We start from the raw sequence: 24,725 nt of genomic DNA, 5'->3' as shown, positions 1-24,725 counted from the left end.
TAAAATGATCGCGGGTTAGAAATGGTAGTAAACCACTTTATTTAGATTACAAAACTTTGCTTTGTATAAAGTTTTAAAGCAGTTAAAACTTTTTTTCTTTAATACAAGTTTAAACTAGCTAAATGTTTTTATACAAGTCATTTTTTAAAAACAGTCAAGTTTAAGTTATAACAAGTAATCTTTTAAAGTATTCAAAAATAAGTTAATTTGTGTTATATAAATTAAATCTTAAATGTTACTATGTTATTGTTTTTAAACCAACAGGAAAAAACTATTAGTAGAGTTCTAACGACAAAAATTTATCTCTATTTTTGTATTTAACTTAAACAAGTTATTTCAAGGCAATTAAACTTTCCAATAAAACAACGCTACACTATTGCAATACATAAAAGTAGAGAAATAAGGAAATTAGTTTCGGGAAAGTAAAGTTATTTGTTTTCGTTTCTCTTAAAGTCCGTTTTTTGAAATTTCAAATTTGTTTACTTAGATATCTGTTCAATATATATTATTTATGTAAAAACAAACCCGATGAAGATAAGAGGTTTTTTATTTTTAGCTATTTTAATTGTATGTTTTCAGCAGATACAATCTTGGTAAGTTTTTATTACTAAATAAACCAACTTTTGTTTAAATATTTAGTTAACTTTAGGTATTTGAATTAAATGAAAATTTATTTTTAAATTGCTTTAGAACCTTATAAAAAATATTTTATTTATTTTTTTTAGGACTATAAACATATATCTGAATTAAAAAAAATAGCTTAGATTTCGCTTAAAAGATTATTACTTGTTGTTTAACAAGCTTACTATTAAATTTTTTACTGTTGCATTTTTTGAAATGTGAGTTACATATAAAACTATGTAATTAATTAAGTTTAACTTTTATAGAACTTAACAGTTTTAATTAAAGCTTGTTTCAAAAATTTAATAAACTTTGTCCGAAAAAACCAATTACAGTTTTTTATATATCATAAAAAAAAAGTATATTAGCAAAATTTATTTAACTAATTTAAAAGTGCAGTACTGTAAATAGATATCAAATAGTACAGTTTGCTTTAAATTTTATATTACGATATTTAAATGATTAAAATAAAGTTATTAAAAAGTAAAAACAACTCGCTTTTTAAGTAAGCTTTAACAAAGTGTTGTAGTTCAAACAAACCAAAGTTTAGAAGTTCTTCAAACAAAAATAAAGTTCAAGAAGAAATGTTTTTTAACATATTAGTTTATCTTTAATTATGGAAGTGACAATAACTTTTGTTGCTAAAAAAGATAACTGCTAACATTTCAATTAAAATTTAATTTTTATTATTTATTGAAGCAAAAAAGTTTAACACACAGTCTCGGAAGCTAGAATAACAACAGCAAAACCTAAAGCGATAACTTGCAAAAATATTTATAAGTCAAAGAGTACAAGTTTATTTTTACTCATAAACAACTTATGTTGTTTTTTTCACTATAAGTCCATAAAAACTCTACTTTTGATAAAAAAATAAACTTTTAAATTCGCAGGCGTCGGCGCCGCAGAAGAAGGTCGCCACCTTGTGACAGAACCCCGTGCGCGTGGGCGTGGAACACGTGCAGCAGAAGTTGCGGGAGCGGGACCCAGACGGCGAGGGTTACTAGGAGACAGGGTGCGTGCGGGTCCTGCAACCTCCCCAGCCCCAGAAGCTGCAGGATAAAATTTTGTCCCGGTTGGTGGTTTTTGTATTGATCAAACTTAGTTTACAGTTTATACTTTTGCTCATAAATATTTTTTTTCTATAGTATGGTTTTAGTTTATAAATATACTAATTAAAAAAATAGAAAATGTGTTCGTAAGCGGTAGTTATTTTTAGCATATTTCACAATAACTTTTGTATTTTAAAAGTAAATAACGAAGCACGACCACGATACAGTATCATAAGTTTTTCATAAGTAAAATTTAAACACACATAAGACAGCTAAAACTTTATTTAATAGTCGTCGATTACATTAGTTTTATAAACAACTCATTTGAGAAAGCTTTTTTAGTAAACTACGCAGAGAAGATCATGTTTTAACATTTTCTTACCAAACAGTTCACTGCGCATGGAGGAGTTGGAGTAGCTGGGGAAGTTGTAGTGTCAGTTGCGGAGGAGGAACAAGAACGAGGACGAGGAGCCACTCGAGGGAGGCGCAGCACGGAGGCAGGAGTTGCAGCGGCTCGAGCTCCGAAAGATCTTCTTGCAATACCAATTGCTGTCCCGTCAGCTGCAGGTTTGAAACACTTGTGCTGAGATTACGCATTCTTACAATGTGCAATACATTGCAACGAACACAAATTATGTAACAGATTTTAGTTTGATAGCAAAACTTGTTTTTTAATGTTCAATGCTATATAAATAAGGCAGAGAATGGTGTATACTTACATACTAAAAAAAAACTGTTTTCGACGACAGTTTAAGGACCATACTTTTATTTTTAAACGTTTATAAAAAAACGTTTGTTTTGACCTGAATCATACTAAATAATATGTATGCGAGGTAATGATAATTGTATAATTAAGAAAGAAATTAAATTACTTATACCTATGTTGATAATTAAAATTATAAAAATAAAAATATTTTGATCGAATCATGTCTTTTAAACAGGGTTGTGCAGCCTTTTCTAGGAAAATAGATAATGAAAAATAAACTAATTGCACATTATTGTTATTTGCTACTCTATTTTACAAATAACAAGAAGCTTAGTAACTGTCTCATTTAGTAATAAATAAATATATTTTTAGCTTGAACTGTTTTCTGTAGTAAATCTGTTTTAACCATACACTAGAAAATTAATTCAAAAATGATAGACACCATAAAAAATTTCAATGTATATTTTTTTTATGTTGAATGAAAGTATATTTGTAAATTCTTATAAATAACAAAAACTCAGTTTACCTTTTCGAATCAGAAGTATTATGTTTTGATTTTGTTTGTCTATAAAAGTATACAGTTTATAAAAAATTTTAAAACTTCTTTAATTTTTTAAACTAAAAGAAAAAACTAAATTGAAAATGTAGAACATTTTAAAAATAAAAAGTAAATTTTTAACAATAAATCACCAAAACTAATGCTTGATGTTGATTGTTAATGTTTTTAGTTTTAAAATATTTAGCTTTGTTTTCTTTTTGTTATTAAAAGCTTATCCATAGTATTGTTCAACAAAGTTGTCATTACTATCTAAATACAAACAAGTTACAACACACTTTAAAAAAATTGAAAGAAACGTTTTCATCAGATGGTCGAAGTGGGGAAATTTCGGCGCGTGTTCGGCCACTTGCGGCGCTGCAACCCAGACCAGGACCAGGCTGGCCACCCCGTCCAGTTGCGGTGGATCCCCTTGCACCGGATCCAGCCGGGATACCAAAAGTTGCCAGTTCAAGTGCTGCCCGGTCGACTGTAAGTGGGGCGCGTGGGCAGACTGGGGCTCGTGCTCGGCCGGTTGCGGCGGCGGAATTCAAACTCGTTACCGCTCGGCAGCGACACCGTCGAGTTGCGGCGGAAAAAAGTGTCAGGGGTCGAGCTCGGAAACGAGGAGCTGCAACAGCCACTGCTGCAAAGTGGACTGCAAATGGGGTGGTTGGACCGCGTTTGGCTCATGCGACCTTTCTTGCGGTGGCGGGACCCAGTCCAGGTCGAGGCAGATTGCCGTGAAAACGAAATGCGGAGGACTTGCGTGCAGCGGACCGACAACTGACACCAGAGGGTGCAACAAGCAGTGCTGTCCCGTCGATTGTCAGTGGGGCGGATGGGGATCGTACGGAAAATGCCCCGTTAGTTGCGGCGGGTCAACGCAAGTCAGGACGCGAGGAGTCGCCGTCATTCAAAGTTGCGGCGGTTCCGGTTGTTCGGGTTCGTCCACCGACACCAGAGGGTGCAACGAGCAGTGTTGCCCCGTCAATTGCAGATGGAACTCGTGGGGAACTTTTTCTGATTGCTCGGTGACTTGCGGAGGTGGTTACCAAACGAGACGGCGGGAAATCGGAACAGCGCCTTCGTGCGGTGGTGGCGATTGCATAGGCGCAAGGGATCAAACTAGAAAATGCAACGAGGGCTGCTGCCCGGTAAACTGTGCTTGGGGAGAATGGGGCGGTTTCGGAGACTGTTCCCTGACGTGCGGAGGAGGGGAGAAAAGGAGGTCGCGCCGCAGAAAGGTTGAAGCCTTTTGCGGGGGAAAAGAGTGCGGAGGGGAAAGTTTCCAAGTTGAAAGTTGCGGTGTTGAGAAATGTCCTGTGGATTGCGAGTGGGGAGAATGGGGCGGTTGGGAGGAGTGTTCTGCCGATTGTGGAGGAGGTAGTCAGCTGCGGAGGAGAAAAATTGATGTTATGGAGAAATTCGGAGGTGAAGCTTGCAGCGGAGTTTCAACGGAAGAAAGGTTTTTTTCAATCATAAACAAACTATTGCTAAAAATTAAAAGTATTTCTACTTGATTTTTATATTTAAAATTAATAAAGAAAAACAAACAAAAAAAAAATTTACAGTTTTCTTATAGATACTTTTTATCTAAGCAAAGTATTATAAGTTTAAAATATACCTGAATTAAAAACATAGTTATGAAATTTAGCGTTAAGTGTATTTCGATAAGCGTGCGTAAATTGACTAAGAGATTAAAAAAAAATTAATTTAAACTAGTTCAATAGTGTTTAAGCATTTTAACAAAACAACATTTAAACAAAAGCTAAAAAAGGTTTTTACGTTTAAATCTGTTTAGACATAAACTATAACAAAAATACTTTTCACAGAGAGTGTATGAGTAAATCGATAGATAAAAAATATATTACCTGTATCCGTTACCATAAACTAAATACAGCATTATAGTATGAAGAACGTATTAAAGACTAGAATTTTTTTGGCTAACTTTTGAGGAATGGTAATGCCCGAAAGTTTAAGTACTTTATAATTTAAGATCACTTAATTTTTAATTTTCATTTTTTATAGCTTTTAATTTGTTTTATTAATTTTAGTAATCGTTATTTTATTAGAAATTGTAACACTCAATGCTGCAAACTTGATTGCCAGTGGGGTGAATGGACTCAATGGGAACTGTAAGTTTAAATTAACAACGTTAATATAAAAAAATTCAATTTACAGAAAAGAGCAGTGTCTAGATAATTTTTTTCCTTAAACTTATTTCTACTAGGTACAGTAAAAAAAATTGATTTAATTTAGATTTACAGTTACAGAACAATAAATTAAAAAAATGTTTTATTAATAAAGTTTAATTTAATAAAGTTAACCCATGATCTTAGTTTAATAAACTTATATAAGATACGCGCTATATATTTTAAAAACAAAATATCAATGAACAATTTAATAAATACATTTTTTTTTAAATTTAAATTTCACAGTTGCAGTGCGACATGCGGTGGTGGAAACCGCAACAGGTTTCGTAGCGTGGCAACGGAGCGCTTTTGCGGGGGTTCCCCGTGTCTGGGTGAAAGCGAACAAAATGAAAAGTGCTCCACCCAGTGTTGTGCTGGTAATAAATAAAGTTTCATATGAAATAGTAATACATGTGTATATACATATGTATTAGCATGTTGATGAGACAATTTCGGTTTTCAGGTATAAAGACAAAAGAGTTTGGGATATATTTATAAATTTTCCTTTCCTAGATCTGAAAAAAACAAGTTATTTTCTTGTAATCCGTCTATTTGTCAACAATTTGCGTAGAAATAGTTTATCCAACTGAAGTGTCATAAGTAGTTTTAGTTTTCGTTTAGTTTTGATAAAACATGTATAACTATTTTTCCCCGTAAACTGAATAATAAAGCATAAGTGTAAATAGCACTTCAAATAATAAAAAAACCGCAAACAAGTTTTAGGAAATATTTTCAATTTTGTGCAACTACAATTGGTAATTCATAGAAAAAGATTTACAAGCACGTTTAATTTTTTGCATAAGTTTGATTTGGTTTTTTTAAAAGCTGCAACATATAAAAGCGATTAAGCTTTTTTCTCTTTTAAAAGTCAAGTAAACATTTTTTATAATAATAACTAATAAAACGTTTATAACAAAAACTAAATTTCAAGAAAATTTAGTTAAGATTTATTTGGATCTGGAAAATAAATTTTATTATTATTTAAAAAATTACTATTTACCATCACAGTCGACTGTCTAGTTTCTGATTGGTCCTCGTGGAGCTCTTGCTCGACATCGTGCGGAGTCAGCGGAACTTCGGTGAGGCGGAGAAATGTTCTGACGAACGCGGAGTGCGGAGGGAGAAAATGTCCTGCGGAGTTGGAAGAAAGGAGGAGCTGCAACTTGTTGTGCTTGAACGGAGGAGAAATTCAAAATAACAAGTGCGAGTGTTCGGAGGGCTGGGAGGGAGAGTGTTGCGGTTTAGGTGCTTTTTAAATTGTCTTTCTTTTCAAACTATTGATTAACAGAACTATGGAAATTCAGGTTTTGAACAAAACCGCTTAATTATAGTTACAATTAAACAATATTATAATTTTTTTTTTAATTAATGATACTATTTTTTGGTGATATTTAGGTTTAGGTGATTTTTAAATTGTTTTTCTTTTCAAACTATTGATTAACAGAACTATAAAGATACTGTTCAGGTTTTGAACAAAACCGCTTAATTATAATTACAATTAAAAAATATTGTAAATTTCTTTAAATTAATGATGCTATTTTTTGGTAATAAAACTATAATTACTGAAGTACAAGAAGTAGATAAAATAACAAACACTTTAAAATAGTCATACTGTTTGCTAGTTTTACTATTTCTATTTTTAAAGTCACTATAAAATTTTATAAAAATTGAAAAAGTACACAAAATTCACTGCTTTAAACACTTTTTATGATACTTTTATTTGTAAACTTTCAGACTAATAAATATTATTAGACTTCAACTTGCTTAAAAATTTATACAAGTATTCAACGTATTTAAAAGTTTTTAGAAGTCTTCACGTAACTATGTGTTTACTGTATTTACTTATCATCTAAATCGAATAACACATACATTTTATACTGTACTTGTTTGAATTCAAAGATGTCGATGAGTGTGAAACTGACGATAACAATTGCAACGATGCAGCGAAGTGTACGAACAACTTGGGCAGCTTCACTTGCTCGTGCGACCCCGGTTTCCATGGTGACGGTGTTGACTGCGAGAGTCAGTTTGAAACTGAGTTGTAATTTTTTCAAACAGTAGTTTGTTTACAAGTATTTTTGTAAAATTTTTACTTACATTTATTGTTTTTTGTGTTATAAATGTCCTAGTCACAATTATATTATCAACAAATTTGTTTATTGATGAATTTTTTACTGCTATAAGAAGGCTAAAAAGCTGTAAAGCTACTATAAACTATTTTAAGAAAGTTGTATTTTATCTATACAAGTAAGGAAGCTACAGCAACAATATGATTGCGTATTAATTATTTGCACTAAAAAAAGAATTATATATATGTATAGTTTACACAATAAAAATAAGGCTCTGACAAATTTATGAATTTTTAAGGTTTAGTTTAGCTTTTTCGTAACCTTTCTTTATTTAATGGAAAAATGTTATCAAAAATGTTATATAAATTTTAGTCTAAACAAAAATATAGCAAAATGTATTTTAGACACTGATAACCTTTTTATCGTTAGCTAAGATAAGTAAAACGTTATACATAGCAAGTATTAGAGATTTAAAATTGATACATCTCCAAATTAATTAAGTTTTCAAATCCTTTTTTTATAAATTTTCCACAGTTTATAAACATTTTAAAACTGTATAATTAAAGTTTATATTAAACATATTTCATGCATTTATTTTAAGCATGTCTTTTATTTCAGATGTTGACGAGTGCACTTTGGGAACAGACAATTGTCATGAGGATGCCGATTGCAAAGACACTTTTGGAAATTTCACATGCATCTGCAAACACGGTTTTCATGGAAATGGTTCTAACTGCATAGGTAGTTTAATAAACTTAAATTATAGAAAGTTTAAAAGGTATTTACGTGTATAAAAAGTGTTTTGATAATATTTTTATACATACGTTTGGGAGTAAGTTCTAAAGAAGTCGTATACTAACTTGATTAAAAAATATTAAGTTTTCAAGTAAAAGAATTTTCTTCAGCTCGAATTTATACATTCATTTAATAAGAAATAAGTTTTAAGCGACTGTAACAAAACTATAGCAGTACATTACATTGCGTTACTACTTTAAATTGAGTCTTCGCTTCTTTTATGAACTATAAGATATCAATTATTTATTTTTAGATTTAGACGAGTGCTCGACTGAGGACCACGGTTGCCATGTAAACGCTTCATGCACCAATGCACACGGAAGTTTTAATTGCAAGTGTTTGCACGGATTCGAGGGAGATGGTAAAAACTGTACAGGTAATTCATGTGAATTTATTAAGTAAAACTGCACTAGCATGGTAATGAAGCTAAATAGAAAAATCATTAATAAGAAATCTCAACATTTGCTGACAATATATAATGTATAATCTATCACAATATCTAAATTTGAGTTTATTCAATTTATAATCTTACCTGTGGAGCAAAAGTTTAATTTTGTTTATCGGCAAGCAATATCGTCTAAGCTTATAATTCAAAACATTAGTTTTACTAACTATACTTTTTTATTAATAGAAAATTCAGTTTTACTCAAAGGTCAGTAAAAAGTTTAGAAATTTGAAAAGTTATTCATTTATATTTCAGACCTGGATGAGTGTTTTGAGGGACTGGACAATTGTAACAACGAAGCTCTCTGTATAAACACCATCGGTGGTTTTCATTGTCAGTGCAAATCTGGGTTCCTGGGTGACGGTGTTCAATGTCAAGGTTAAATACATTATAATTTTTTTTGTTGTAAAAAAGCTATTATCAACAATTTTAACAGTTTTCAAAATATTTTATTTATCATATAATATTAAAAACAAATTACCGTTCAAATATTAAGTAAACAAAAGCAGTAACTGTTTTAACTTAAAATAGAAGTTATACAACTAATTGTAAAGTTTATGGAAGTAATTAAAGGTCAATTGCAGTAAATAAAGCTTTTGATGGATGAGCTATTCGATTAAACTTGTTTTGCTTAAAATTAACGCATAAAAACTTTATTAGCGAATTCCTAGAAATAGTTCTATTTTTTAGCTGTTTACAATAGATACGTTGGCAATATTTAAATTTTGTTAAAATATTTCTAAAGTTTTAGTTAATGTTAAAAATTTAATGTTTTAATAACACATTAGTAACTTATAACAAACTTTTTTTTTTAAGACGTTGATGAGTGTTTGGAGGAAAAGCACAATTGTTCACCAAATGCTAAATGTATCAACAAAATGGGTAGCTACTCATGTTTATGTAATGAAGGGTATCACGGTAATGGAAGCTTTTGTACAGGTATATGCTATTGAAATAACTTATGTAACGTTGTATTCTCAAGTTTTCTCAAATATTTGTAACAAATTTTTCTTACTTTTTGACCACATAAGTTTTTTGATACTCAATACAAATATACTAAGTTAAGTAAAAGACAAATATTTAAGAAATATTGTTTTTTATTATACTTTCCATAGGAACAGTCTAATGTTGTAAAGTATTACAAACCTTTGTTATTGAATTGAACAGACGTTGACGAATGTAGTGAAAGTCGAATACTTTGCGACGATAACGCTTATTGTACAAACACAATCGGAAATTTTACTTGTACTTGTAATACGGGCTTCAATGGAAATGGTTTCAAGTGTTCAGGTGATAATTATTTGTAGAAATAAAATACTTCAAACTCATATATTTGTTATACTATTGTACAAAGTTTTTAACTCAAACTTGTTATAGATGTCAACGAATGTCTTTTGTCAAATGGTTGTCATGAGAACGCCGAATGCTTGAATTTAATTGGTTCTTACGATTGCAAATGTCAAACGGGTTATTCAGGAAACGGGTTCAATTGTACAAGTCAGTATAAAAACTATTTACAAGTTTTGTGCCTTTAAAAAAGTAAAGCTAAGCCATAATAATAAAGCATTATAAAAAACAAATAACATTATAGTAAAAAATTACTATTATTTAGAAATAAGTAAAGTAATTTTTTACAATATTTGGTAATTTTATATTTTGATATTGTTCTTTTAATAAGTTAAAAAAAAAACTTTTAAATTTTCAGTACATATACACCAAACACAAAACTCTTACTGAACTGCATTATTTTTGGAAAGTCTAAAATTTTGTTTGTATTCCTTAAGTATATGCCTTGTTTCAACGAAATTTTGTCTACAACATATTTATCCTATGATTGCTTTTTCATGTGATAATATGGTTTTTAATTTTTATATTTTTTGTAAAGGAATGGAACCAATAATATTTTTAACTGATTAGTTTTATCTGAAATAAAATTCAAACCTGTACATAGTCACTTGTGCTTATCTCTCAAGCTAAACTTTGCTGGTTGTATTTATACACCCGTTTTGAAAAAACAAATTATTCCTATTAAGTTTAAAAATATCATTCTAAACTAGTTTTGCTTGTTTTCTTTCTTTTCAATGATAAATGGCAAACTTCCCTGCAGGAGCCAAAAATCCTGTCAGTCAAGTAAATACATACCCGACTCGCAACTAGTTCAAAAATTAAAAGCTTGAATACAAAATAAATTTTTAAGTTTATTTTTGACTTCTATTAGTTGCATTTGTAAATAAAATATTGTTGATTTCAAGGTTAGTTTTATAGTAACTTTGACGTAAAGTTTTTCTTAAAGTATAATGTTTTAAATATACAGCATTCCATAAAATAGAGAAGTTTTATTTAGTGTACTGCTAAAAAATTAAAAAAAGTTGTCCAAAGTAAATATTAAACAGAACCAAATCAATTGTAATATAAAAATTCTGATCAAATATTTTTAATGCAGATAACAATGAATGTCTGAGTGGTATAAACAGATGTCACAAGCATGCCAATTGTCAGGACAATTCAGGTTCTTATTCCTGTAGTTGTCAGGAAGGTTTTCAGGGTGATGGATTCAACTGCACAGGTAATATTTTTTTGGGTTTAGTTCAAAAATATAATAGTTTTCAAAATCTACGTTTAAAACTTTTTTAGCTTTTTTTAGAAACCTTACGTAAATGTCTATTGATTAATTTATGTTTAAAATGATAAAATGTTGTATTAGTGTATGTAAATTGTATAATTGTTATAAATAATATTTTGCAAAAGTTTTATTGAATAAAAGAAACTAATTAAAAAAAAAATGTCTTTCAGTTTTTTTCTAAATTTAAAAACTAACACTAATATATTAAAAACAGATATTGATGAATGTGAATTAGAAAGTAGTTCAAGTGTTTGCGATGTAAATGCAAATTGCAGCAATACGATTGGTTCATTTAATTGTCACTGCAAAGAAGGTTACTATGGTGATGGAAATCAATGTGATGGTCGGTTTATTTTAGTTATGTACTTAGGAAAAAACTAATTTATTTAAAAAATGTTATGACTACTATTTATTTTCTTCAATTCTACTTTTAACTATGAAACTGAAATAATAATGGCATCAGCTAATAGCTTATGTGTTGTAGTTTATCAAAAAGACACTATTTATATTTCTATAAATAAGAATGTCTTTTTTTTGTAAATCAAAGAAAATTTTTGTATATCAAATTATGTCTTTTTTTAATATTTTGTATAGAAAACTTTAACACTTTTCTTGTTTATTTTGTAGCTTTTGAAATAAACTTTACTGGTTTAAATTACAACTAGTTGAGTTTTTTTACGGTTTTATTGTTTGTTATCTAGAAAACGTGAGCGAATGTGACAGCTTACAAATATTTTATTAATATTATTAATAAAACAATATAACAATTTTATTAATAATAATTTATTAATGACAGCACGTACAGTGAAAGTCTATGTATCTATAGATTGAATTGAAAATAACTAATACTGTTAGTTTTAAAAAACTTTATTGATTAAGCTCAACCAAAAAATTATTCTATTACACTTATTTTATTTTTTTTACAAGACGTTAACGAATATTACATGAAATGTGAGAGCTTATATACTTACAATTGCCTAATAACTGAGGTCAACTTAGAAAATTTTATTATATAAACTTTAATGATTAAACTAAACCAAAAAAAACTTGTCTTTAAATTTGATACTTATTAAAAGATGTGAATGAATGTGAGATGGAGATAGACGAATGTGCTCCAAAAGATGAAGCAATTTGTACAAATAATATCGGATCTTACACTTGTCGCTGCAAAAAAGGATTTATCGGAAATGGTAGAAACTGCACAAGTAAATATTATTTACATTTAAACTACTAACAATTTACAAAATAGTTTCAAAGTGAGCCGTGTTTCAAAAGATGAAAAAAAAAATCTATTTCAAATACATGTACTCTGAGTGGATTTTGCAATTAAAAAGTCACAACATCACAAGACTGTCTTATATATTTTAAACTTAAATACAAATAGTAAACTGGTTGCTTAATATTGTAGTGATATTTTTCATAGTAAGCAATGTAGCTTCATTTGAATTTTTCATTTTTTATTCCATATTTGAGTAACATTTTCGAAAAACAAAATTAAGTTTAAAAAACTTCTGGTACATACAAAAAAATTATATAAATATTTTAGTTCAAACGAATAACGTAGAAGTCTGTCCATATATTTAAAAACTTAATAAATTGATTTTAAACAGACATTAATGAATGTGATGACGGAACAAATAATTGTGACGTCAATGCTACTTGTGACGACATACTAGGAAGTTTTAAATGTAATTGCAAAACCGGTTTCTATGGCAACGGTACTTTTTGTGAAGGTAAACAAAAAAAATTATTACAACACTAAAAAGACTAAAAGAATTGAAAAAATCTAATCGTTAATACACCTATGAGAAAAACTATTACGACAGAAAAATACTTGTTTCACAAATAAAAAAGTTTTACTTTTAAAAATTTAGCCTTGCTGTTTTTTATACATAAAAAATATTGCGCTACAAGTTGTTGTAACTTAAATAAAACTATATAAAAAAATTTGACAAGAGATTACTAGTTACGGCACACTTCTTTGTTTTGTTTTACACAAAAAAATCTATTATTGAATACAAATAGTTATAAGATAACAACTTATTGTGGTTGTTTAAAATACTTTTGTAAACAAATTCCAGTAAACCAATTCCGGTAAACATTTGTTGTTAAAAATAGTTTTAGTTATCTAATCACTGAATATTACTATTTTTTTAGCTTTGAAAAGTAGTATTTTAAGAAAAACCAGTCTTAAATTTTAAATAATAATTAAACAAAAATAATATATATTTTAATTTTAAACAGAAGTAATACAAATTAATTGTAAAGTTTATGGAAGTAATTAAAGGTCAATTGCAATAAATAAAGTTTTTGATGGATGAGCTGTTCGATGTAAACCAACTAATGTACTAGAGTTTTAATAGTAATTTCATAGAAAGCGTTCGTTTAATTGTTGAAAATGAACACGTTAATGATGTTTTAAATTTTCTGAAAGACTTTTGATAACTTATATAAATTTTAGACATTTTTTTTGTTTAATACATGTTGATACTGTTTATTTATTTTTTATTTTAACAGACATTGATGAGTGTTTGGAGGAAAAGCACAACTGTTCACCAAATGCTAAATGTATCAACAAAATGGGTAATTATTCGTGTGCATGTCATGATGGGTATTACGGTGATGGCAATGTTTGTACAGGTTTATATTTTTTACTTTATATCCAAAAAGAAAAATGTTTTTTGTTTCTATTTTCAAGTGTTTCCAAATTTTTGTGCTGAAGTTTTCCTGTTTTATTTCTTATACAATTAACTTGACAACTAACATCAAGCTTATTTTAATAAAATTAATAACAAACGGTAAGTATGATAGGTCTTTTATTGTAATTTTCTTTAAAATTATTAAAGTTGTTTAGTTAAAATAAAGATTATAGCTTGTTATATTTTAAAGATATAGCAAAAATTGTTTTTTATACATAACAGACGTTGACGAATGTAGTGAAAGTCGAATACTTTGTGACGATAACGCTTATTGCACAAATACAATCGGAAATTTTACTTGTACTTGTAATACGGGCTTCAATGGAAATGGTTTCAACTGTTCAGGTAATAATTATTTGTAGAAATAAAACACTTCAAACTCATATATTTGTTATGCTATTGTATAAAGTTTTTAACTCAAACTTGTTATAGATGTCAACGAATGTCTTTTGTCAAATGGTTGTCATGAGAACGCCGAATGCTTGAATTTAATTGGTTCTTACGATTGCAAATGTAAAACGGGCTATTCAGGAAACGGGTTCAATTGTACAAGTCAGTTTATGTTTACACGTTTTATGAATTAAAAAAAAACAAAGTTAATCCACAATTGCTATTAAAATTACTTAATAAATTAATGTCTTGTTTATTAGTTGTTAACTGTAGTAATACTGAAAGTAGTCCTAATGCTGTCTTAATTATCTTTTATTTAAGTATTAAGTTTAAGGACTTAAAAAAAAAACTGATATTATAGACTCTACTAGCTGTTTTTTATTTCTTTATTTTATAAAATCCCACACCTTAATGAATAAGAAAAATTTCTATTTAATTATAATCATGCTGGTTTTGATAATTAAATAAAATATATTTAGCTGTAAATTTTAGTACGAACCGTCAAGTAGAAATCTTCGACAATGAATTTATTATAAAAAACATAATAAATTAAATTTGTTAAATTTTATATTACTTTTTGTATGTACTATTCATATGATATGAGTGAGCAGTGTTAACAATTTCGTAATTACTTGATTTTAATTTTATCTTTAAACTTAAATAAAACTATTATCGATTCCACTTATTTTTAAAAATAATCTTTTGGAGTATTTTTGAATAAATTACTTTAGTTTTGACGTTGAACGTAAACTTTTCAAATAAAAGATATGCACTTTTTTTATACAGTTTAAATGTTGTAAAATTAAATTTTACAATCAATTACTTTTAAACAATCGTTGTAAATATTTTTAATGCAGATAACAATGAATGTCTAAGTGGTATAAACAGATGTCACAAGCATGCCAGTTGTCAGGATAATTCAGGTTCTTATTCCTGTAGTTGTCAGGAAGGTTTTCAGGGTGATGGATTCAACTGCACAGGTATAGTTTGTTTATGATATAAAAACTAAAATGACTTTAAAATATTCGTTTGAAGCGTTTTTTATGCTTTACTCATACATTTAAAACTTTATTAAAGTAAATAAGAATACTTTTATAGCTTAGAAAATTTGTTTTATTTTGTGTTTGTACTTTATTGAAAATAATTGTATGAGACAGTCGGTAATAAACTTAATTAGCAAATAATACTCAACAGTTTGAATATCATAATTAAATAATTAAAACTTTTGTCATTTAAAATACAAGACGGTAATAAAAACAGACATTGATGAATGTGAATTAGAAAGTAGTTCAAGTGTTTGCGATGTAAATGCAAATTGCAGCAATACGATTGGTTCATTTAATTGTCACTGCAAAGAAGGTTACTATGGTGATGGAACACAATGTGATGGTCGGTTTATTTTAGTTATGTACTTAAGAAAAAAACTATATTTCAAAAAAATGTGTAATTAGTGATTTTGAAATCAATAAAACATTTAGATATAAAGAAAGTGGTCACTTTTTATTAAAAACTTGCATTTATCGAGCTTTTTTACTTTAAAAGTTGTTTATATTAAGTTGTAATATGTACTTAGTTTATATATTGTAGAAACTATAAAAAAATTAACAATTACAACATTATTATTTACATTATTTTGTCTGTTTCTCATTGAAAAGAAATGTATGAATGTTGCACATACAGTGAGAGTCTATGTATCTATGAATTACATGGAAGATAACTAATAGTGTTTGTTTTTAAAAACTTTATTGACTAAACTCAACCAAAATATTTATTTTGAAATAACTAAAATAACTTTTTTTTCATTACTTAGTAGATGTGAATGAATGTTGCATGAAATGTGAGAGCTTAAATACTTATAATCGTCTAACAAACGAGAGACGACTTAAACAGACTTATTATACATATGTTATAAAACTATATGAAGTAGAGTGCTCAATATAAAGCGCTTAATTATTAAGATAATCTATTCAACAATTGTCAATTCAAGCTTACGCCGTTTCACCTAGAAGCTTCTTCAGAGCTTTTTAATTGACTTAAACTTAACCAGAAAAACTCATTTTTAAACTTAATGCTAATCAAAAGATGTGAATGAATGTGAGATGGGTGTAGACGAATGTGCTCCAAAAGATGAAGCAATTTGTACAAATAATATCGGATCTTACACTTGTCGCTGCAAAAAAGGATTTATTGGAGATGGTAGAAACTGCACAAGTAAACTTTATTAAAATTATTGTGTTGACTTTTCTCAAAAGACAGTAATATGGTTTCTAGTTGAATTCTGTGTTTTTTTTTTAATTTTCAAATTTGTAAAAAAAAATAGTATATACAAAACAATTGTATGATTTATATTTAGAGAACAACGTAGAAGTTCGGTATTTTGAAATAGAAACACTTTTCTAAAAAACAGATATTAATGAATGTGATGACGGAACAAATAATTGTGACGTCAATGCATTTTGTGACGACACACAAGGAAGTTTTAAATGTAATTGTAAAACCGGTTTCTATGGCAACGGTACTTTTTGTGAAGGTATACAAAAAGTTTATTACAAACCTACAAAAATTATCACACTGTTCTCTTTTTAAATTTGCTCACTTTGAAAAAAAGTATTAAGATAAAAATATTTGTTTCACAACCATAACTAGTAAGTAAGCTTTAATTATGATAAAACTAATATACTGTTGATACCATTGCTGAATAAGATTTTCCAAAACAAAAATTTTCGTTAGTAACCTAAAAAAACAGTTTCAACAAAACTATTATTTACAACACAACATTTTGTTTAGTTTTAAACTGAAAACATAACAATCTTTAGACAAGACTTTAAGTTTGTATTTTAAAATATTGAAACACTAACTTATATTCTGAAAGAATAAAATAAACTTTAGTTTCGTAAGCAGTATAATTTTTTGTTTAACTTTAAAAAACCATTTGGTTATATAAAGACATTGAAACACTTTAAAATGAAAGATTTAGACAATTTCTTAGCAAAGTTCTTTGTTCTAACAAGTATAAAAAGCTAAAATTTTTAAGAGTTTACGTGTTATAAAAAACTTAGAGTCAATAAATTGTAGTTTTTGATTATATTTTTATTTTATACCGCAAACGAAAACATTCATAAACAAAGTACGTAGGTAAAAAAACTAAATGACTTAAAAAGTTTATATGCTAATGAGTTGATCTGAATTTTAAATGTTTTTTGTTTAAAATGAAAATATTTAATAAGAAATCATTGTTGACTATATTCGAATACTAACATAAAAGCGAATGCTCAAGTATCATTAAAACATCACTTTGAAAAGTATAAAAACCCAAAACATTTTTGTATTGATAATTAAAAACACTCGTCTTTTACAACTTATTGTAAATGAATTAACAGATGTAAATGAGTGTTTGTCTAATTTGGATGACTGTCATCCTTTATATGCTGCTTGTAACAACACAATGGGATCTTTTACATGTGAGTGTTTGCATGGATATAAAGGAAACGGAGTCAACTGCAAAAGTTCGTTATAAAAAAAAATAGTTTAAAGTTTTAAAATATATACTTTAAAAATTTATAGTAGTTTTTAGTTTTGTGTGTACTACTTAAGAAAATTTTTAAAAACTTAATTTCATTTAAAAAAAAATTGTCTTAGATTAAAATTATTAAGATTCTTCAAAAGTTATCTACTACAGTTAGGAAGTATTTATGAACCCTCAAAAAGTATAGAGGTATAAAATAATTTGTTTTGTTACACAATTTGTTTGTAGATATAAACGAATGTGAGGAGGACATGGATCATTGTGACGAAAATGCTGACTGTTATGACGTCACAGGAAGTTACGGGTGTAGTTGTCATTCTGGTTTCCGTGGTGACGGTTTCAACTGCACTGGTAAATACAAAGTTGTTTTCAATATTAAAGGAAAATACTAGAGTGCATATATTAAACAAAGCTTAATTTAAGTTTTGATATTTTATTACTTTTAGTACGAAATGATAAAAAAGTTTTTATAATCTAGCTTTTATTTGAAAGTTGTTTACGCTTATATATGTTTTTTATTAACTTTTACTATATTTGTTAGTGACTGTTAAACAACTACAACTATAGTAAAGCAATTGTTTCTACATTGAACATAACTATTTAAAACCAAATTTTTTGGTTGTTGAACCAGCTTTAAGTTAACTAAACTATTTTTTACTGTTTAAGCAAGTACAACGAATCATTATAAAAGTAATAATTTAATTAAAGATGTTAACGAGTGTGAGGAAGATGAACATGATTGTCAATTAAATTCAAAATGTTTAAATTTAAATGGAACTTATGATTGTGTCTGTTTACCCGGATATCATGAAAACAATTTCTCGTGTATTGGTAAGCTGTATTTATTTAGCTTCTAGTCTATTACGAAGTTTAACTTGTTAGTTTGTTAAATTAACTAAAAATAGTTATCAGTAAATAACTCTTATTTTGACGTTATTTTTAAAGTTTTTAGCAGATTAGAAATATTTTTTATAAATTTCTTTACTAAAATAAAGTTGTGAAGTAAATGATTTAGAAAAAGGCAGTACCACAAATTTTTAACCTTTTTTGCACTTAGCCGGGAAAATATACACATATTAATAAATTGAAAAAAAAAAATTATTATTATAAATAGAAAAAAAAAGATTTTGAACAACTAAAACTTGCCTTGCCTTGAAAAAAAAAATTGTTCTCGGTTTATAACTTACTTAAAAGTTTCAGAAAAAAAATTGTCTGTAAAGTCTAATAGCTTGCTTGATTGTAGATATTAATGAATGTGAAAACGAGCAACATAACTGCAATGAAAATGCTAATTGTTTGAACATTCAGGGGAGTTTTACTTGCGAATGTAAGTCTGGTTTCACCGGTAACGGAAGCTTTTGCGAAAGTAAGAATTAATAAAGTTGTTTGTTTATAAATTATATTTAAATGTTTTGTTACTATTTTTTATAAACTTTAATGGATTTAAAATAGAAAAATCTAGTCTATTAGTCCTTTTTACCTAACACATAAAATATTATGTATAAATTAATGAAACTTCTTATTTATTTTGTTTATAGAGCTGAGTTTAAGTTTATATTTTAGTCTAAACTTAAAGCTATTTTTACAACTTGTATTTGCAGTTTAAAAAAATTTTGAGTTAAGATACTAGTTAAAACTGTTTAAATTCATAAATACTGGTTTTATACTTTTATGGTTTTTAATTTAAAAAGCTTATTAGAAAATACTGATGATACATTAATTTACATTAAATTTAAATAAACATTTTAATCTAACAGACATAAATGAATGTTTAAATAGCAGTACAAACTTATGTGATGAAAACTCAGATTGCTTTGATACTTTTGGTTCTTACAAATGCTCGTGCAAAAATGGATTCACAGGAAACGGAACATTTTGTTCAGGTAATTTTATTTAACTTAACATAGTATGTCTAAAAATTATAAATTTTATTTAACGCTTTTGTATTTAAATTTGATACTACGTAGTTTTGTACAAGCACCACATAATATTTAATTGTAAGCGTCTTTAAGTTTTTGGTACTATCAAACTAAACTACCTAATTCAATCTTTAGAAACTAAGCAAAACAGAAGCTAAGTTTATTAAAAAAAAAACTTATTGTAAAGTTTTAACTTTGGTTTATTTACAAAAACAGTTAGAGTAACTTATCCAGACTTATTGTTTTTTTTGATTATAGTAAAATAATTGTATTCTTATATTAAACTTTAAATTTGCAAAATTAAAACAAACTTAATCTTATCAAATAATAAAATTATCAATAAAACATAATAAATATTTTACATTAAAGTTTGTAAAATTGTATATAAACTTAAAATTAGAAAATAAACAGTTTAAATTTATTTTTGTGTTCTTCAAAAATTTTTGTTATCTTATTATTTTAAATTATTACTAAAGTTTTCTCGTAAAAGTCTTAGTCTTTCACCAAAAGTATATAGACTATTTTTTTTTAGAAAATTTATAACTTTACTTTAGTTTAACTAGGTATTTATTTGGTTTTGCGGTAATAAACAAAATTTTTATTTTTTATAACTTACATATTTTATGTTATGCACATATTTCAACTAGTTGTTGTAAAAATTGTTTTATAATGCTTTTAAACAATTAAAGATACAAACGAATGCGAAAATGAAAACATATGTGAGGACAACTCAGTTTGTATTAACAACTATGGAAGTTACGAATGCAAATGTTTACAAGGTTTCGAAAAAGTCGATGGTATCTGTACAGGTGAAACTTATTTTTAAAGTGTAGAATATTTTTACTTGACGATGCAATTTCCAAGTTTATTGTGTGTAAAAACAGAGGATAAAGGCATTTCATTACTACTTCAAAGTTGAATAAACTTTTAAAAGTTTAGATTTACTTAGCAATCAATTTTTTAAATTAACTTAACACAAACTACATAGAATACTGTAAAAAATATATACTTTTTAATTGTTATATCTCTAAAACCAATTAAATTTTTATTTCAAACTGACAAAAATTAAAAGAACTAAATTTAATGTACAAGTCAAAGTGTTAAACAAATAAAGAAATTTTAATTAAACATGTTTGTATCCTAGTTAACAAATTACAGACAGCTTGCTTAATTAAATAATCTAAAAAATATAATTTGTAAAAAACAACTTAAATAAAATTCAATATCTTCTTAATAACGCCAAAAGTTATTCAGTTGGTATTTTTAAAACTAATTAGTTCAAGTAATTAAAAGTAAAGAGATGGGCAGCTTTTCATAGTATGCCATGTGTGTCAGTTTTTAATCCACAACTTGCCGGAATAAGTCGACATATAATTTCAAGGGTCGCTGTTTTTTTTGTAAATTAATGCGAAAAACTTAGTACTTATCTTATTAGCTAAGTAGATTTAAACTAGCACAACAGGTTACTCATAATTGAAGTTATGTAGTTTTTAATTTTTATTTACTCTTTTACTAGTTTTTATACTGTTAATAATAGTGCGCCAAATCCAGCTAGCGGATTGTACAGACAACAAGATAAAAAATTAGCGTTTGAATACTTAGTGAAAAGACCTTGTGCATAGAAAAAGACCTTTCGGTCATCAAGCTACATACTAACTATATACTTAATTTATCATACTCGACTTTCTCTAGAGCCTAAAAGAAAAATCTAAAAAAATATATCTTAAAAAAAGTTTTAATAAGCTATTCAAAACAATATAAATAAGTAGACATTCTGTTTTATTTTTTTTAAATCTGTCAAAAGAAGTTGTACATAGAAACAATTTAACCTAACCTTATACTTTTTTTGAGCTTTATTAGTTTAACTTTAAAATTTATACTTAATTAGTATTTCATTGAAAAAACTAATAGACTCTTAAAAAATAACTTTATTTAGGTAACGTTGTTTGACAAGTCTACATATAAAAACTTTAGCACATATTTCATCAAAAGTAGAGCTTTAAACAGACCTAAAATATTGGGTAACTTCTATAAAGGAGATAAACTTACAACTTATTTATAAAAACAACGCATTCTTAGATACTAATGAATGCAGCAATTCAACGATATCAGCTCACTGTCACCACCTGGCGAGCTGTGTAAATAACATCGGAAGTTATAGTTGCGTTTGTGGTTCAGGTTACACTGGCGATGGGTACAACTGTACAGGTTTGAAGTTGATTAAAATAAACAAATAAAAGAGTTTAACATTTTTAAACAGTACATCTTTTATAAGCATGATAAATACAACTATATGTTTGAAATATTCTAAAATGTATAGGAACTAAATTTATAATATTTTGTATATGTTTTCACACACATTATTTATTACCTATTCTAAAGTCATCTAAATATTTATTTATTTTTTTAGAACACTTATTTTTTCTAAATATGGGGTTAGATAAGCCAAATATAAGCTTTTTTACTGTTTGTGTAAATTATGATAACTTAACAGGTTAAAAAAAGTTACAATTTTTTATTTTGATTTTATTTTTAACAAGTTTTTTGAACTAAAAATAAAATTGATTTTCTAATATAATTTATTTTTAATAGATTTAAATGAATGTTCAAAAAGTGTTCATAACTGCAGTTCTAATGCAAAATGCACAAACAAAAATGGAGCTTTTAAGTGTGAATGTGAAACTGGATTTGTTGGAAACGGTTTTGTGTGCACAGGTATATTTAACAGACTTATTTTTGGTTTTGCTATAAAGTTTTGTTTAGATTAATAATGTGTACTTAACTTAGAAAGCTTATATTTGGTTACTAATGTAATTAAAACTTGTTTAAAATCTATTAAAGTTACAAAACTTGTTTTTACTTTAATTCCAAAAAGTTGACTTTTTAAGCATTAAATTTGGTTAGGTTTCATTCTAAACTCAGTGTATATAGTATTTTAAACTTACCATACATACTACTAAATAAAGTATATATAAACTATCAAAGTAGTTTTTTATACATTGTAGGTATGTGTTTACCGATAAAAATTAAACTGTAATGCACATCTAAAACTTTTTTTTTGTATAAAAATATTTTTGGCTTTATTCTGTTTTTAGTGATCTTACCTCAGTTTTAATATTTATTTATTAAACTATAGAGTATTACTACATAAATTTCTTACCTTACAAACTTTTGTTTTATTTTTGCTTTATATATTTTTATGCTCAGTGCAAATTAATGTTCAGAACTATGAAGAAATTAAATTAAAAAAAAAAAGTAAATTGAAGCTTATTAAAGTTTTAGTCGTTACAAACAAATAAACGAATTACTATTATACTACAAAGTTATTTTATGTATGCCTATTTCTGACTTTCTTTTTTATGTGTAAAAACGTTAGTGATCAAAATAATTTCAATTTATTTTGAATAGATAAGAATGAATGTTTAACCACAAACAAATGCCATTACAATGCTCAATGTATCAACAATCACGGAAGCTACATGTGTATTTGTTATGACGGATTCACAGGTACTGGATTCCAATGCACAGGTAACAGTTTAAAAATGTTTGTTACACTAATCAGTGAAGTTCAAGTCGATGAAAAGTTACACGAGTAAACGTTTTTATAACAAATAGTTCAAGCTAAATTAAGAGCTTTTTCTGTAGTTTTATAAGCTTATTGAACTAATAAAGCTTATAAACATTTATGTACAGTTTTAAAATTAATAGATTAGTTAAAAATATTCGATCATATAGATATTAACGAGTGTGAGTCATCAAACAACTGTCATCAAAATTCACGCTGTATCAACACTGAAGGCGGCTTCGGTTGCATATGTAATTCTGGTTTCTATGGTAATGGTACCCAATGTTTTGGTTAGTTTTATAATTATTTATTTAAGTTTTTAAATTTATTTTGTATGAGAAAAATTTAGTTTTAAAAGTTTTTATACATTATATTGGTTTAAAGAGTTGTTTTAGTAAAAACTATAGAAAAGTATATAAAAACAAACTAAGTTTCAAAAAATAAGAATTTAAGCTAATTTTCTAGAATGTTTTTTGACTAACTAGTACAGTCTTTTTCAAAGAAATTTGAAAGGTTGTTTAAACAAAAAAATATTTTAAGTTTGTTTTATGGAAGCTAAATGTGTGGAGATAAAATAATTATTTTTAGAAGTAGGAGCTTTTCAAAAGCTGTCTCAGTTTTACACGAATTCTCCAGTGAAAGCTGTAATTGTAACGATTTCGGGATTTATTTTGATCTGTCTTATTGTTGCACTGGTAACTTTTTTTTAAATTGTAGTAATTATAAAAAAAGTTTTTACTAATTAAAGTTTGTTATACTCAAAGTTAGTTAAAATTAAATGAGCTGTACATTGTTTTTATTTAAATTTTGTCAATGTATTAGAAAAAAAATATGTATCACTAAACCAACCTAAACCAATTAACAGATAGCTTACAAGAAATGCAGAGTCACAGCAAATTACGAAATAAGCAACGGTTCAGGTTTCAACAATCCAATAAATGACGGGTACACAACAGACAATTCTGATACAACCCGTTATGGAAATTTAATGCTTGACAACTCAACTATTGGAGAAGACGAATTATAGTGTTAACAACTTATATGTAAAAAATAAAAAAAATAGAAAACTAAAAGTTTTATTCGTTAGTTATCACTACGATCATTTGAAAATGTGTAATAGACTTAGTCAAAACGTAGTTTTATACTTCTGAATTTTATATACAACCATAAATTTAGTTTTGTTTGTTCAAAATTTAAAACAATTAATCATATTTTTAATATATGGTTTGTCAAGGGTTTTTTAGAAAATTTTTTTACTTTTAAAACTCTTTATGTTGCATTTCCTAAATAATGTACTTATGCATTGTAACTTTTAACTTGTTTTATGTATTTTTAACACATTAAATAAATCATGACGTTAAGTCACTTTGAGTAGAATAGTGTTAAGACGAAATTGTATCAATTGATAAACAATTAAAAGAGAAAAAATAGCAAAATTTAAAGTACTTATGTTAAGTTTTATACACTGTTAACTAAAACTATTTTTAAAAGTAATGCAATTGTTGTTTTGTTCAGAAAAAAAAATGCAATTCCAAACCAACTCTATTAAAAATTAAATCACATATGCATACGGTTAACTTTTTATATT

At 27.1% G+C, this 24,725-nt stretch overlaps 1 protein-coding gene across 1 annotated transcript; it reads left to right on the top strand.

The window, feature by feature from the left end:
- Nucleotides 1-456: 456 nt before the first annotated feature.
- Nucleotides 457-24,366, top strand: LOC145831711 (uncharacterized). The gene is made up of 37 exons (XM_082939026.1): nt 457-593; nt 1,512-1,693; nt 2,060-2,237; nt 3,243-4,379; nt 4,987-5,049; nt 5,353-5,483; nt 6,115-6,351; nt 7,006-7,128; nt 7,794-7,916; nt 8,224-8,346; nt 8,671-8,793; nt 9,232-9,354; nt 9,583-9,705; nt 9,793-9,912; nt 10,859-10,981; nt 11,253-11,381; nt 12,115-12,243; nt 12,649-12,771; nt 13,556-13,678; nt 13,960-14,082; nt 14,170-14,289; nt 14,985-15,107; nt 15,388-15,516; nt 16,210-16,338; nt 16,535-16,657; nt 17,508-17,633; nt 17,882-18,004; nt 18,362-18,484; nt 18,897-19,019; nt 19,411-19,536; nt 20,262-20,381; nt 21,652-21,780; nt 22,165-22,287; nt 22,981-23,100; nt 23,308-23,427; nt 23,726-23,832; nt 24,003-24,366. The coding sequence occupies exons 1-37, from the start codon at nt 529-531 to the stop codon at nt 24,162-24,164; spliced, it is 5,727 nt and encodes a 1,908-aa protein (XP_082795152.1). The 5' UTR covers nt 457-528; the 3' UTR covers nt 24,165-24,366.
- The last annotated feature ends 359 nt before the right edge of the window (nt 24,367-24,725 follow it).

The sequence above is a fragment of the Thalia democratica genome, chromosome 3 (assembly GCF_965202585.1).
Source record: "Thalia democratica chromosome 3, ktThaDemo2.hap1.1, whole genome shotgun sequence".
In the NCBI taxonomy this organism is placed as follows: Eukaryota; Metazoa; Chordata; class Thaliacea; order Salpida; family Salpidae; genus Thalia; species Thalia democratica.
Note: the sequence above shows the minus strand (reverse complement) of the source record. Positions and strands in the feature narration are given on the sequence as shown.

What these genes read in the sequence shown, in the direction of transcription:
- LOC145831711 (XM_082939026.1), top strand. Translation starts at nt 529, where the DNA reads ATGAAGATAAGAGGTTTTTTATTTTTAGCTATTTTAATTGTATGTTTT. An exon ending in GAATGGACTCAATGGGAACT is followed by an intron (nt 5,050 to 5,352) that starts GTAAGTTTAAAT and finishes TAAATTTCACAG; the next exon opens with TTGCAGTGCGACATGCGGTG. An exon ending in AGTCGATGGTATCTGTACAG is followed by an intron (nt 20,382 to 21,651) that starts GTGAAACTTATT and finishes ACGCATTCTTAG; the next exon opens with ATACTAATGAATGCAGCAAT.